Below are 13,366 nucleotides of genomic sequence, written 5' to 3'. Positions count from 1 at the left end.
CCCCTTCATTCAATCTTTTCTAGAAGGTCTACGAAATCAATAGTTTTCTTTCGGGGATATATAATTAGAAATCTCGACCGACCGACCGACCGACAAAGTAGTTAGTTAGTTACTCCGTAAGTAGATAGATAGGCATCAATCATCAATCACGTCGGGGAGTTTCGCATATAGACCACGGAGTATAGTTCAGGTCATTGCGGGACGGACGCGAAAAGTCAAATGTGGCTTTCTAATTTCTACTCCGTATGTACCGTACTCTGTAAGCTTGATGAGCACATAATGACAAGTATAGAAAATTTGGATCAACTGTTTTGTGGAGACTGTTTTACGAAGGGGGGAGAAGGGGGATACATCCGAAGTATACTGCTATTTACAGTAGTGAGCGAGGGGAATTGTACTCTATACTTAGTCTCAGTGGATGATACAGCATTGCTGTGTGAACTGCGAACACTGAATTGTAAAGGAATAGTCAAAATAAATGTCATGAGGCGGCAAAGTGGGAATGAGGGATGCGTGGCACATGAGACAAGCGGACAACAGACTTTCTTAGCTGGCTTTTTCTTCTATCTTTATTTTTTATTTTTATTTTTTTTTTCCCTTTGGGGCACAGGTACATAGTGGGACTGACTGAATGAAGTAGTAATCGGGGTTAGGTTCAATAATTCACAAATCCACGCCCGAGGGCCAGTTCGATCCAGACTAGGCGCGTTAGCAGTGGGCCATAGCCATAGCCATAGCCATAGCCATAGCCATAGCCATAGCCATAGCCATAGCCATAGCCATAGCCATAGCCATAGCCATGGTCAGAGTCAAGCCAGGTAGTTAACTAAGGTCAGGCTAATTTAGGGAGCAATAAAGTGAGGTTGATCAGCCCTTTGGGATAACCGGCACACAAGACACAAGAAACAACAACGTGCCATGTTTGCCAGCCACCGAATAATCCGGGCTCCACTGCCCTATATGTAGTAACTAGTACAACCACCACACAAGTCACAATTCACAACAGCAGCCCGACAATCCCGCGGCTCCCGTTTCTGCCCCTCCTCCATCTATTTACGGTTTGCGAGGGATTAACGATGGACATCGGTAATCGATAGGCAATAGGCATACACATAAACACGACGATGACTTGCCGTGTCCCAAAACTTGTTTTGCACATCTCTTCCCTAAACTTTGCACACGGTCGCAGTGGATGATGTAGATTACGACAAGGTGACTTGTCGTCTTTTTGTTTCCCTGTCTTCGTCCATCTTTAGCACAGGCGTCGATGGGAAGTTCCAGCCCTGAGCCACAGAGGGCGAAGGACGAAGAGAGGATACCCCGGATGATGCAAGAGACAATTCAGAGAAAACTTCCACTACCGAGAAAAAGGTATCGACTATTGGGGCGGGACGAATAGTCAGCCATGTGGCTTTCCGAACTCCAGTCATGGCCGGAACTCAACTTGTTGTCCATACATCATCAATCATTGCAGGCCCGGGTCTCCATCCAGTGGAAGGGAACCATACTTTCTCGGTCCTTGTGTCGACGGTAGTCCGCTAACCATTTCCCTACTCGGCCGAACATTGAAATCCACCTACGTAAAAGGTTAATCAAGAAACCAGAGAATAACTAACTAATGACCAAGCCCTCTCTCTAAGTCCGCTTGGTCCGAGAAACCAATTCATTTTGGAGCACTTGACAATTTGCGGGCGGCCCCAACGCATGACTCTCCATTGGGAATGGGAAGGATTATCGCCAACAGTTTACCTTTTCGGGGGAGGGTCAATCTGCATACCGCCACAACCCTCATCCAGCTGGCTTTGACTGACTCCGTAAGGCCATGATGAGACCAAGCCCCCCGAGAAGGAAAAAGGATCCTATTTTTTCTTCTCTTTTTTCACGGATCCATAGGTAGCGTCTGTTTGACAGAATCCTGGCCGCGTTATTTGCTCTCGAGAATTGGAACTAGATTGACCCACCAACGGTCAGACATCCCTTGACAATACTTCATTGGTGATTGTAGTGATGGTGGATTGTGGCAATACCCGCTGTTTGCCGATTAACATCATGCAAAAGAGACACTAGGGTGCGAGGGGAAAGGGGGAAATCCGAATGAGATGTGTAATGTCACTTACTAATGTGTGATGAGCAGAGAACACAGCACCAGCACCAGCACCAGCACAAGTAAGAATTAAATGAAATGAAAAAAAAAAAGAAGAAAAAAAGACAAATATGGAGACCAGCTAATTTCCTTTCGTTCGGGGCAAATTTGGCTGCGGCAAATCGGGTACGTACCCCACTTATGGATCTGCCATGAGTCTGTGACAAGTGCAGCAACCAGCAATATTTCGGGAATCTCAGCCACCGCCGATGATTAATCCCTAAATATTGAGATTCGATTCCTTGGGAACTTAAACGAACGGAGAAGGTCGTTGTGGTTTGCCCAGTTCCAGTAGATATTGATCCCATCAGTGGACCGCGGACTATCATTGACCGCAACTGGGTCATGGTACGTCGGGGACCTGGTTGCGATTTACCGCCGATCTTCTAATAGTGAGTCTGTCAACGGGGTTATCTTTGCCGGTTAGCCCCTCTTCTCTTAGTTCTGAACTCTGAAGTAGTATCGTGTGTAGTATTAGACATTAGTGGTAGTTCTTTTTGCTTCGCTTCGCTTTGCAATGGGGATTGGGTCAGTGTTCAATGAATAGCATTATCCTGTTTGGTGGGGGGTTCCCTCCAGCACACCGCGAGGATGGAGGATGGTAGAGGTGGAGGGCATAGCTGCCTGGATCTGATTGCCAGGGGTAGTGAAACGACCCAAGGCGCTTCGTATCCCTAGAGGGGCAACGATGAGGGAAGGAGATGATGCTGGTCCGGAGCACAGTACTATTATGTACAAGCCCCTCTCGTAGCGTCATAGGCTGAAGCAGCCGCCGGAAAGCCCTCGCTACTAACGAGCACCTAAGGCAGGCGATATGTGATGAGCGCAGCGCTATCATTTCTCAGGCTTCCTGGTGCAAGGACGGTCATGTGGTTCCATTGCCTTTTTTTTCTGCGAGACGCAAGCCCGCCTCTGTTGCAGAGGCCATCCAATTCCCAGCCTGCATTCAAAATGCATGCCTGACACCGTCACATTTGGCCTTGCGGTGGTGGCCTGACGGCTATACCGGATTAGGGCGGTATGGTATGGTAAGCCTCGGGCTCTGCCACCCCCCTCCTCATCACTTGCCCACTTTCATACAATAAGGCGAAGTATGTAGTATGTACTGCTGCTCCTACGCTCCGGGTAGAATGTAACTAACTGACAGGCTGACAATGGACTCCAACCAAGGCTGGTGGCATGAGGCATTGAATCCAAACCTGTAACTAACTAGTTAGTAGTATGTAGTAATCATAGCGTTCCAGACCCCAGTCGCCTTTATACTACATCCCAGGATTCTTGCCTCTTCCTTACTGGCTGGCTGACACGTAGGACAAACCTAAGCACAGGCCACATTCTGTGTGATACCTCCCCTCCCTTCAGATCTGAACAATGCAAGCATCCAGAATGCTGCAGTTATCTGCCGAGATATGTGGTGGCAGTTGAAGATACGTACGTACCGTAGGTGCCTACCTCGCATCGGCATAGTCAGTACGTCTGCCTACAGCAGATCATGCATGCTCCTCCGTGGGTTATGATGAGATCTGGTTTGTTGTGTAACTCGCCGCTGCCCAGTCATACTCCACCCTCTCCAACTGATACGATTGTCGTCCTCTGCATTTGGGAGACGAAGGTTTGAGCCCGGATATGTCTCTTCATTGGCCGGATGGACAGCGCCCTATTTTGGTTCCCATGCATGCATGCATGCATGGACCTACTGGCGGTATATGTATGTACGCCATTTTGACTCATGGCCACCTGCAGATGCCTCCCATAGGAGCCTTGATTAGTGGTAGATAGATTAGTGAGCAGGAGAGCAGACTCGCGGCTGACGGTTCCGCGGAATGGTAATCGCAGGAGACCAGCCTGGAAAACGTCTTGGATTCGACAAACCTCCAAGACCGTCAGGCTCATACTACTTTGCCTCGACTGCTGAGGTCTCGGACTGCTCCGTATTATGTCGCAACTTGCGTGTCGTTTCCGGTCGTCAAATGGCAGAATGCAGCTTACATATGACCCACTTGGGTGGTGGTGGTTTTGGGCCTTCTCGTTCAGGCTCCTCCCTACCTACGTAACTATGTAGGAGGATTTTCCGACTCTGCCGCGCGATCTGCTTGCGAGCTCAGACATGGAAGTGGCGTCGGTGAGGGCACGCGGTCCATCACCGTCTGCTAGTAACTTTATCGTTGACGATGATTGATGCCCGCGGAGGAGAAAAAGCTTTGCGAGACCCGTATCGACAACAGTGCCAGGATGGATTATGTGGTCACTGGTCAGCCAGGACAATCAGGACAAATCACACGGGCCAGGTGACGGCGGTATCTGGAATGCCGTGTCACATCCACCCTGCGCCGATGGCTTGATTTTCACGGTCGGTTGCAGCCTGGCGCTCCAGCTCCAGCTCCAGTTCTTAAGTGGGCGAAGTAAGGTGCTAAGTTACTGTTGGCGAGATCGCATCAGGAAGCATGGCTAGATGACGAGATGACGAATGTATGAAGGAGGCTTGGAGCCCCTGATAGCACAGCAGCGCAGGTAAGCACTTTCGCCGGCAACCAATGATGGTCGGGCGCTGCTACCATGCCAGAAGATACTAGTAGGTAAGTAGGTAGTATTCAAGCTGGAGACAGAGTCGGCTTTTCTTCTCTTCCGGCGGCATAACAACAAGTTAAGTTATCTAGGGGTTGGTGAATAGTAGTGACATGCCACTAAAGTAAGCCAAATTAAAATTAGCGTCCACTGTTTTCCATTGTTGAGAATCTGGGAAAGGCCAGTTTGAGCGCTCGGGCCCAACCATGGTCTGATGACACGTTAATCCTCAGGCCGTACTCCGTAGTTACTAGTTAGTGAGGGAAGGCGGCGAAAGCAAGACCAGAACAGCCGAGAGAGTACTCCGTAGTGTAAGACGAATTCTGACATGCTAGCGAGGAGTGGCTTCGGAAAAACAAAGCTAAGATTTGAAGGCGCGTTGCGAGTTGATCACTGGCTTGGGACTAATCAAGTAGGTGGTTGATCGCTACTCCGTTCTTGGTTGACTTTCTCCGAAGCCAGACTACTGACCAGACTAACCACTGCTGCTTACTTTGGGCCTGTCTCGGACGGCGACCGCCATTTCGCTTACTTGGTTGCTGGATCGAGCGGCATACATTTCAGCTAGGCAGTCTGAATTTCTGATGGGGAAGCTAGGGTGCTATGCAGGCGCGACCATGGCCCCTGACGGATGGGCCCCATTGTCCATCATTAATATGGTGCATTATTATTATTATCATTATTTAGTCCAGGTTCGTCGCATAGTCATCACGTTTAGCCCAAATCATCACTATCTCCGCAGTTATTCCGTTGTTTTCACTATATTGTAGACGTTGCTTTTTGCTTTCCTCCTGGCCCCATCATTCACAGTGCAGTAAAGGCAAGGGGCCAAGAAACACCACAATTAATGAAATCCAGCTAGCAGATAGATAGATGCCCATAAAGCAGTCAACTTAAACCTTGCAAGTGGCTTACCTGGTTGGTAAGACAGGCGTAGTGTCCTGCTAAAAGGTCTTACTTTAGTCCTGATATCACGAGCCGAAGCCCTTGGCTCATATAGTAGTATTACTTCTAACGCCTTTCGTAATTGATCCGTGGCGCAATAATGATAGCGTGTGAACGGGGGAGACCTTATATTGAGTTCTAACTTTCTGATATCCCAGGGATGCGCGGGTCCCGCCGGGAGGGCGCATCGCTTCGTGATCGTTTAGCCTTTCGCTCAATTATTAGCTAATGACATGTTAGCCGAACCTTGCTACCTGTTAAAACTTAGATAGTAACTACCACCATATCGGTGGCAGCAGCGGGCACGAGCTGCTAAGTCTATCCGATGGTTGAAAATCACCCCTGAGATAGTTTACCTGAGAGGAATGGTGGCTGATGTTCCCTGTAGTATCCGTACCCTTGTATAGTAGCGGGGGTGGACGAGTCCAAAAGTCAAGGCGTCGAGCACATCACGCACGCAGTATGTAAGTTAGGCAAGCACTCGGTGGTGTGTAGTCCTTACGGCGTATCCCCCCGTGAGGGATCATCATCGCCACCCCTGGCGAGGTAAGCCAGCATACCTTCAAACAGGTTATCCATCTATTTTCAACCACTTCTCAGAGTATATAGTACGTAGTAGTATTGTTGAAGCGTCGTTGGTTGTAACCTATCAGATCAGCAACGACGATGTGTTATTGGCTGTGGGAAAAGCGCCGTTTGCGAGCCTCGGCTGACTGAACGGCGTGTAGAGCACCACTTAGAGCAGACGACTGGTAGGTAACTAACGAACAGATCCTGGACCTCGCAAGCTCCTTAGTCTAGAGCTAGGCTGAGTGGTTACCGTAGTACCATACGAAGCTAGCTGGTAGCTTACCTGACCTCCCTGCTCCCTGGTAGGATCCCTGTTCAGCCAGTTTGACTCCGTATTCCCGTAGAAACGGGGATATGGGAGGCTTGACCCACTTGGTCTGGGAACCTTTTTCTTTTTCCTTTTATTTCCCTCCTTTTTTTACTTTTGATTCTCCTTCCCCTTCCATTTTCAATTAATTAATTGGAAAAATTTTTCTTTTTTCCTTTTTTTTTCCTCCCCTGCCCCCTTCCTTTTTCCATTTTTGCCTCCCGTTCCCATCCATTGCATAACCCAATCGAGGGCTGATTTGGCCCCCAGGCCTTCTGGAATTCTGTTCGATTGGCAACTCCATCTCACGGCTTTCCAGTCCCCTGCCGTCAGGTGGGCCTGCACATGCATTCCGATGCTTTTCCCCTCCTGTAATCTCCGGCTTCTGATTTGTAGGGCGAGCCAGACGATGATCTCAACCATCTGATTAGTCGCTGTTTCGATGATGTATCTTGATTAGTGGTTGAATGTACCCGCTTAAGGCGTCGCACGGAGGTTTTTTTTTCTTGGTCAAGTTCGTTACCCTTTCGATCTGGCCTGCCACGCATCTGGTGCGGTTCTAGCACAGCACAATGGAAGGCTATCCGCCTCCCCGAACAGCCGGGTTCTGAAGTTCTGAAAAGGGACAAGCATTTTTTTTTGTCCCTTTTTCTTTCTTTTTTTTTTTTCTATTCTACTTTGAATCCTTTCTTGTCAGTAACTACTCTCCGAGTAGGTGCCTAGATAGTAGTTAGCAAACCTCATTAATTTGTGGGCGTCAGATGGATGGACTAGAACGGGCGTGACGGATGCAGTGCCACAAATCCCGATCGCCAGGCCGTCGTCGTATATGTAAAGTGAGCCCCGGTGGCCGGAGCACGGTGGCCACATTATTGCTATTACGGGGAGAACGTTAGTTGGATACATCCAGAGTTCCAGACAGTAGTCAGTCACTTACTTCATTTAGATAGGGTCATTCCTGGCTTCTTTCCTACTTTATTATTGTTTATGCTTTTTGCGCCCCTTCGTTGGCTGTATGCAGGTTTTGGCACATACGCCTTTTTCTCAGGTCCAATTTCAAGGCGGCCGAGAAGAAAAGAGGGAAGGAGGAGGGGCGCATGTAACTCTGACCCAAAGGCTGCACTAAAAGTGACTTCGGGCTCAGCCTTCAGGTACTTACTGACAACTTTCACCACTTTACTCTGTACTTAGTTAGGCTTCTTGAGGGGGAAAGCCACGGGGACTAACCGGAGTGGGTAGGGCTCTGCTGTTAGTTCGGTCTTGCTCCGGTAGTATCCCTGGTTCTGGAAATGGTCCCCATGTCAATGGAATAATCCTCCGCCCCAGCTTCCTTTGTCGATTACATATGATGGGGGGCATTAGCGCTCCCAGGCGGATCCCATCTGCTGTACCTCTCTTGCTGCTGCAGCTGGACTCGTCAAAAAATCATTTATTGGCACCAGCCCACTCCATCCCGGATGATAAGCTAGACAGCCAGCCTGACCTGTGGAGTCTCTGTCGTCTCTGATACCGAGCGGTGTTGCCCTCTCTCTCTCACACTGCCTCTTGCGACTTGCGTGTTGTAGTGCAAAGTAGGAGTACACACCCCACTCTTCTCCGGCCTTGAGCAAATTCTGTTTCTTGAGTGCTCCGTACTCTCCGTATAACGCCCCCCTCTCCGATCCCTGAACCCAGTCCCAGTGTTGTCATTATTGCTAGCCGAACTTTCCGTTCTCCCTATCCCCTCCTGTCCCCCCCTACACCGAGAGGTGGTCCGTCCGGCAAAGTAGGCTTTCACCGTTCAGCCACCCAGCCAGCTGATCTAATCCGGGCTCGTCACACGTAACTATGGTTATGAAACATGTGATCCACAACGAAATAGATTGACCAGACCAGGAAATTGATAAGCAGAAAATAACGCTCGGGATTCGGAACATACAGTTACTCAATTGTTGTGCTATGATGGATGTAGGCTATGAGGCCGGAGAAATGGTGATAGTATAATCTGTCCTGTTGCCAAGGTGAAGAGGCAATCTTGGCCTCTTGTGCACACATGAAGTATGGAGTAGCACACCGGTTTGACCAATGAGTTGCTCATAGCAATCAATGATCATCAGCCCAGCGCTTCACGAGACAAGTGGTTCACCGAGTCAGGCCTGGTGGGTAGTCCAAATTAGTTCTGGGCTAGTATCAGTGGTTGCAAGTATGTTATGATAACGGTGCTGCCTCCAACCCCAGCGCGGTTGGACAGCAATAGAAGGAAGCACAAGCACCCAAGGATTAGTTTAGAAGGATGGTCGGCGTGATGATGGGATGTGCGCCCGGGGATGCCGAAGGACGAGGGATGACGATGACAAGGAATGGGACGGAAGGCAGCTTGTTCGACCATCCGCATGCTCCTTTCTGCCCTTGTCTCGATCTATGGTCAGGCTGGAAGAGGATGCGATACGACGGCTACCGAATTAGAGTGTTGCTTGCTATGTGGATAAATGGATGGATGGATGGATGTAAGTTATGTGCCTAGTTAAGGTCGCCGGGTAGAGAACAGGGCCAGGCCTGCATCCGATGTAGTTAGATACTTGATACGTACTCCAGACAGGGGAAGCGAAGCCTGCCCTTGGAAACTTTCCGCATTATTGTAACCCTTGCGTAACGGGCGTTGTGACGCGTTGGAAACGGTGAACTTGTGGGGACAAGACCGGGCTTGAAGGGGTTACTTAACGAGGGAGGAGACGGAGGAGTGGGGAAGAGCAAGAGGAGAAGAGAGGGGGGCAAAATGTGGTGTCTACTGTCTAGTACTCCGTAGTTGACTATGGAATACGGATCAGGAAGAATCATGCTTTAGTTAGAAACAGAAACAGGAACAGAAACAGAAACAGTAAAATGGAATGGAACGGAAGGAGACTTGGTGAGTGTTTGGCTGCAGGGTTGACGATCGGGTCGGATCGTGGGTCATTTGCCAGGTCAATCCTCCGTACTCAATACTCAATATTACCGCTTCACCGCGGGCGTTCCCATTCTGACTAAGACGGTTGAGGAAGTGCGAATATGTATCATGAACGCATCCATCAATGCATGTAGGTATGTATGGAGGGGGCAGTCTGGGCTGGAAGTTGATTCAAGGAGAGCACTCCATACTAAGTTACACACACTTCTTTGCCTACTACATAACTGACCTGCCTATCAGAGAGATACATACTCCGTAGTTACCCCTGGTAGTTAGTGACTCCATACGCATGACTAATAGATCGCAAATTTCTCCCAGGCACCGCACGAAGGGCCATGGCACGGCTGCGTCATCGAGAAGGGGAGAAGGGGGGATTAATCTAATCACACACCGGTAGTCGTAGTCTAGTGCTACCTTTTTCTTGCTTTTGATGGGGCGGCACTCTGTGAAGTATCATACAATCATACAGTTAGGTTGGTACGACCTACATGTATCTGGTTAGTACTGATTCTTCGCAGACCGACTGTGACTACTCAATACCTGGATCATGGATGTAACTGATCATCGTACCTGTCTATCCCATGTCTAACTAACCAGCAGTATAAATCACTGCAATATTACCCAAGTCGCACGTACTCAAGTAGTATCTATCCGACAGGGAGGGCAGGGAAATCAATCAGAATGCAGCCAGCGGGCGGCACCTTGGCTGGTATGGTATGGTAAGACGGAGGATGCGCAGTCAGACGCAGGCAATGGGCATACACTGAGTTCCCTCCCAAAAGTTCCCAGTTTTAGCCCCAGACTTGCCATGGGGCTCTCACACGGGCCTTACTACTTACTACTGTGCGTCGTATCTAGTGGAAAGTTTAGTTTAGTTTACTTTTAGTTTAGTTTTAGTTTCGGCATGTCCCAGGCAGTCAAGTCCAGTCCAGTCAATCACTCCCGTCACTCAATCACTCATTTCGGTTTGAGAGGACGGGCCCGGCCATTTTCTGGTTCCTTCTTTAAGTTCCATCCATGATCTCTGCTGCCTTTCCCTGGACTGGAAGCTCCGATTTCAGTTTCCCAACCAATCACTGGCCGCCCTGCCGCATCTCCCTCGTTTTCCTTCTTGACCCTCTGTTCCATATTTCCATATTCTCCCCCCCCCACCACCTCTCTTGGTGTGGGCTGCAAGTCCATCAAATTCTTTTGCCAATGGGTCTGATCATCCCCACCATCGACATTACGGAGTACACTGTATCCATTTCATCCATTCTATCCATTCTCCATCGTCACCCGCCGTTAGCCACCCAACCAGCCCCAATCCCATGGGCCCAGGGCAGTCCAGAAGTCCGTTTTGCGCCAACACAGAGTCAGAGACAGGATTCATTGCCGTCCTTTCGGAGTGGAGACAGCATTCGTGTGGCATGGGCTCATCTGAATCATCTTCCATCACTAACTACCCTCATCACTAACTAACTAACTAATCACCAACCGTCCTTGGGTCCCCTTCCTTCCTCTCCATTTTCCCCTTCCTGGTACCTAGACTACTAGATCCCTAGCTAGACTCCTAGTTAGTCTCCTCTCCTCTCGTCCCATGTCTTGCCCTGTTCGGTTCCCACACCAACTAGTCTGCTTTCGTTAGTGTCAACGTCGTGTCATCCCAACATGTGCCCGCTCCCACTAACCCATTAGTCTTCTTACTTACAGTAATGGATCGTGGAACTGGGGCGGATGGTAGATCAAGAAATGCCCATGTACATGCGTCCCACATCTCCGTGTATCACCCTCATGTAGGGCCTTCCTGTTTCTTATTTTATTTTATTTTTTTTCTTACTTTTTCCTTTTCTACTATTAATTTATTAGAATTATTTTTTTTTCTTAGTCCGTCTCCCCTGTTTTTGCCTTTTTTTACTTTTTTAGACTCGCTCCTACTTTACTCTTTACCGCATAATCTACTACTCTTTCCGAACCATCTGGGTCCATTACTCGACTAGGCACTGGGGCTTGCGACTTACTGAGGACCGCACGCCCTCACTGTACCTTGCCTCCACGCCTTGTGACCCTCACGCCCCCCTGTGTCATCTTGAGATGATAAGTCTCGAACCCCAGTCTTCGGAGATCCTTTACATATTCCTGCAGTCATCATCCACGGATCCTATCCGTGCTTGATACTCCATATAACATAACCACCGTCCTATCCCACCATCCCGTCTCACCCTTCTAGCCTTACACCTACTACTATGTATGTTTATAACACACATCTCCCTCCTCATACTTCCAATTGACCACCCACCTCTCTCTCTCAAGTCCTCTTTGCTATACCAAAAGGCCTTTCTCCCTCAACATCTCACTGTCTTCTCAATGGCCGACTACTGGCAACCCCAATCGTCCTTTGCAAACCCTACCTGGGTTCAAGGCAACCAGTCATGCTGGCGCTCTTCGACATTTCGTGACTTGATCCATGCGTTTCCTAAACCCAAGCGAACGGATCGAGTGACGAAACCCCGCAGTGCTGGGAACAGTCCTTCGTCTGCTGGCAGACGGCGGACAGCCACCATCCCTTACAGTTCGCCCATGTACCACGGCTACCAGGCTCCCGTTAATGCTACCCTTGTGGCCTCTGCTCTTTCTCGAACGGGCCACAACCGTCCAACCAGTTGGCATCCGGCTTTGGAGCCCGTCAGCTATCCAGCTGCCCAGTATGTGCCAGCAACTACAGCGATGGATAACTTTGCTGCCATCGGCGTGTGCCCTCAGCCACTGCCCACTGCTCCTGCCACTTTCGACCACTCTTCCATGTTGCCGTCCTACACCCCAGCAGATATTCCATGCCCGGATCTGGGGTTTCCGTCTCTCCCTGATGCCCAGCATCAGATGTCACTTCAACAATCTACCTTGCTGCAGATGAACGACTCGCAGGCTGAGCCTGTCTCTTGGGACACCAATGCATCGAACTTGTCCGCAATGGCAGAACCTATGTCTGACTGCTACTCCTTCGACATGTCATCCATGCACAACAACATCCCTCCAGTCTACGTCGCAGGTTCCAGTTACGAGAGTGTACCGTCGTCAGGTTGCCTGACTGGGCCTCCTACGCCTGACTTTCTACCTATCCAGCGGCCTGATGATGACCTGTATTCGCAGCCCTTGCCAGAGAAGCAGAAGCCCGAGGACGAGCTTGTTGGAATGGGCCTCTACAGCAACCCGGAAGCTTCGCTAGGAAGCTCTCTCTTAGGGCTTTGCGGCAAAGGGCTGAAGTTGGAGGAGACTTTCACGCCGTCTTCCGACAACGAAGCGGAAGACCAGGATGATGATGATGACCAAGAAGACGACGATGACGACGAAGAAGATCAGGATGAGAGCCCCGTCAACAGCAAGGGTCCTGATTCGAACCCCAAGCAGCCGGAAGCTGAGACTTTTCAACAACCCATCAAAGCACCTGGCAACATGATGCAAAGGTCCTTTTTCTTTGATGACGATGACCTCGAGCAGCACGCCGTGGTAGATTCCCAGCCATTTATTAACATGGCCAGCCAACCTTGTATGACTTATGGATATGGATGGATTTGATTTCGACACTGTCGCGTTTACTGCCTTTGATTATTGCGCTTTTCGGTTTTCGGGCGACAGCATTGCATAGCGTGGAGTTATTCTATTCGGGAGGCGTTCTCAATTTAGCATACTGTACAGGATACCCAGGGAGGATTGGATGAGCTTGAAAGACATGTATTAGACACAATGAATGTAACAATCAGAAGAACATAGATCGCACCATGTATAATGACCCCCTAGCCCACATAGAGTAGCAGTACGTAGTAGTAAAGTCACATAGTAGTTTCAAGAACGAATCAACGCAGCCGACCCGATAAGGAGGCGCATCGGCGGGAACAACCTTATTCCGGGCGAACAAAATCACTGTCGACGA

General features: G+C 49.5%; 4 protein-coding genes across 4 annotated transcripts; 2 read left to right on the top strand and 2 right to left on the bottom strand.

Moving 5' to 3' along the window:
• Positions 1 to 6,729: 6,729 nt before the first annotated feature.
• Positions 6,730 to 7,139, bottom strand: ASPBRDRAFT_36559 (uncharacterized protein). Its single transcript, XM_067623529.1, has one exon. It carries the CDS (start codon positions 7,076 to 7,078, stop codon positions 6,860 to 6,862), a length of 219 nt encoding a protein of 72 aa, XP_067484584.1. The 5' UTR covers positions 7,079 to 7,139; the 3' UTR covers positions 6,730 to 6,859.
• Positions 7,140 to 7,222: 83 nt separating this feature from the next.
• ASPBRDRAFT_36557 (uncharacterized protein) lies at positions 7,223 to 7,491 on the bottom strand (the record flags this gene model as incomplete). Its single annotated transcript, XM_067623528.1, has 1 exon — positions 7,223 to 7,491. Exon 1 carries the CDS (start codon positions 7,398 to 7,400, stop codon positions 7,224 to 7,226), a length of 177 nt encoding a protein of 58 aa, XP_067484583.1. The 5' UTR covers positions 7,401 to 7,491.
• Positions 7,492 to 10,949: 3,458 nt separating this feature from the next.
• Positions 10,950 to 11,475, top strand: ASPBRDRAFT_235631 (uncharacterized protein). Its single transcript, XM_067622020.1, has 2 exons — positions 10,950 to 11,078; positions 11,134 to 11,475. The coding sequence occupies exons 1-2, from the start codon at positions 11,036 to 11,038 to the stop codon at positions 11,433 to 11,435; spliced, it is 345 nt and encodes a 114-aa protein (XP_067484582.1). The 5' UTR covers positions 10,950 to 11,035; the 3' UTR covers positions 11,436 to 11,475.
• Positions 11,316 to 13,234, top strand: ASPBRDRAFT_36553 (uncharacterized protein). The gene has a single exon (XM_067623526.1). It carries the CDS (start codon positions 11,803 to 11,805, stop codon positions 13,009 to 13,011), a length of 1,209 nt encoding a protein of 402 aa, XP_067484581.1. The 5' UTR covers positions 11,316 to 11,802; the 3' UTR covers positions 13,012 to 13,234.
• Positions 13,235 to 13,366: the final 132 nt, after the last annotated feature.

Source organism: Aspergillus brasiliensis, assembly GCF_001889945.1.
Source record: "Aspergillus brasiliensis CBS 101740 unplaced genomic scaffold ASPBRscaffold_1, whole genome shotgun sequence".
Classification (NCBI taxonomy): Eukaryota; Fungi; Ascomycota; class Eurotiomycetes; order Eurotiales; family Aspergillaceae; genus Aspergillus; species Aspergillus brasiliensis.
Note: the sequence above shows the minus strand (reverse complement) of the source record. Positions and strands in the feature narration are given on the sequence as shown.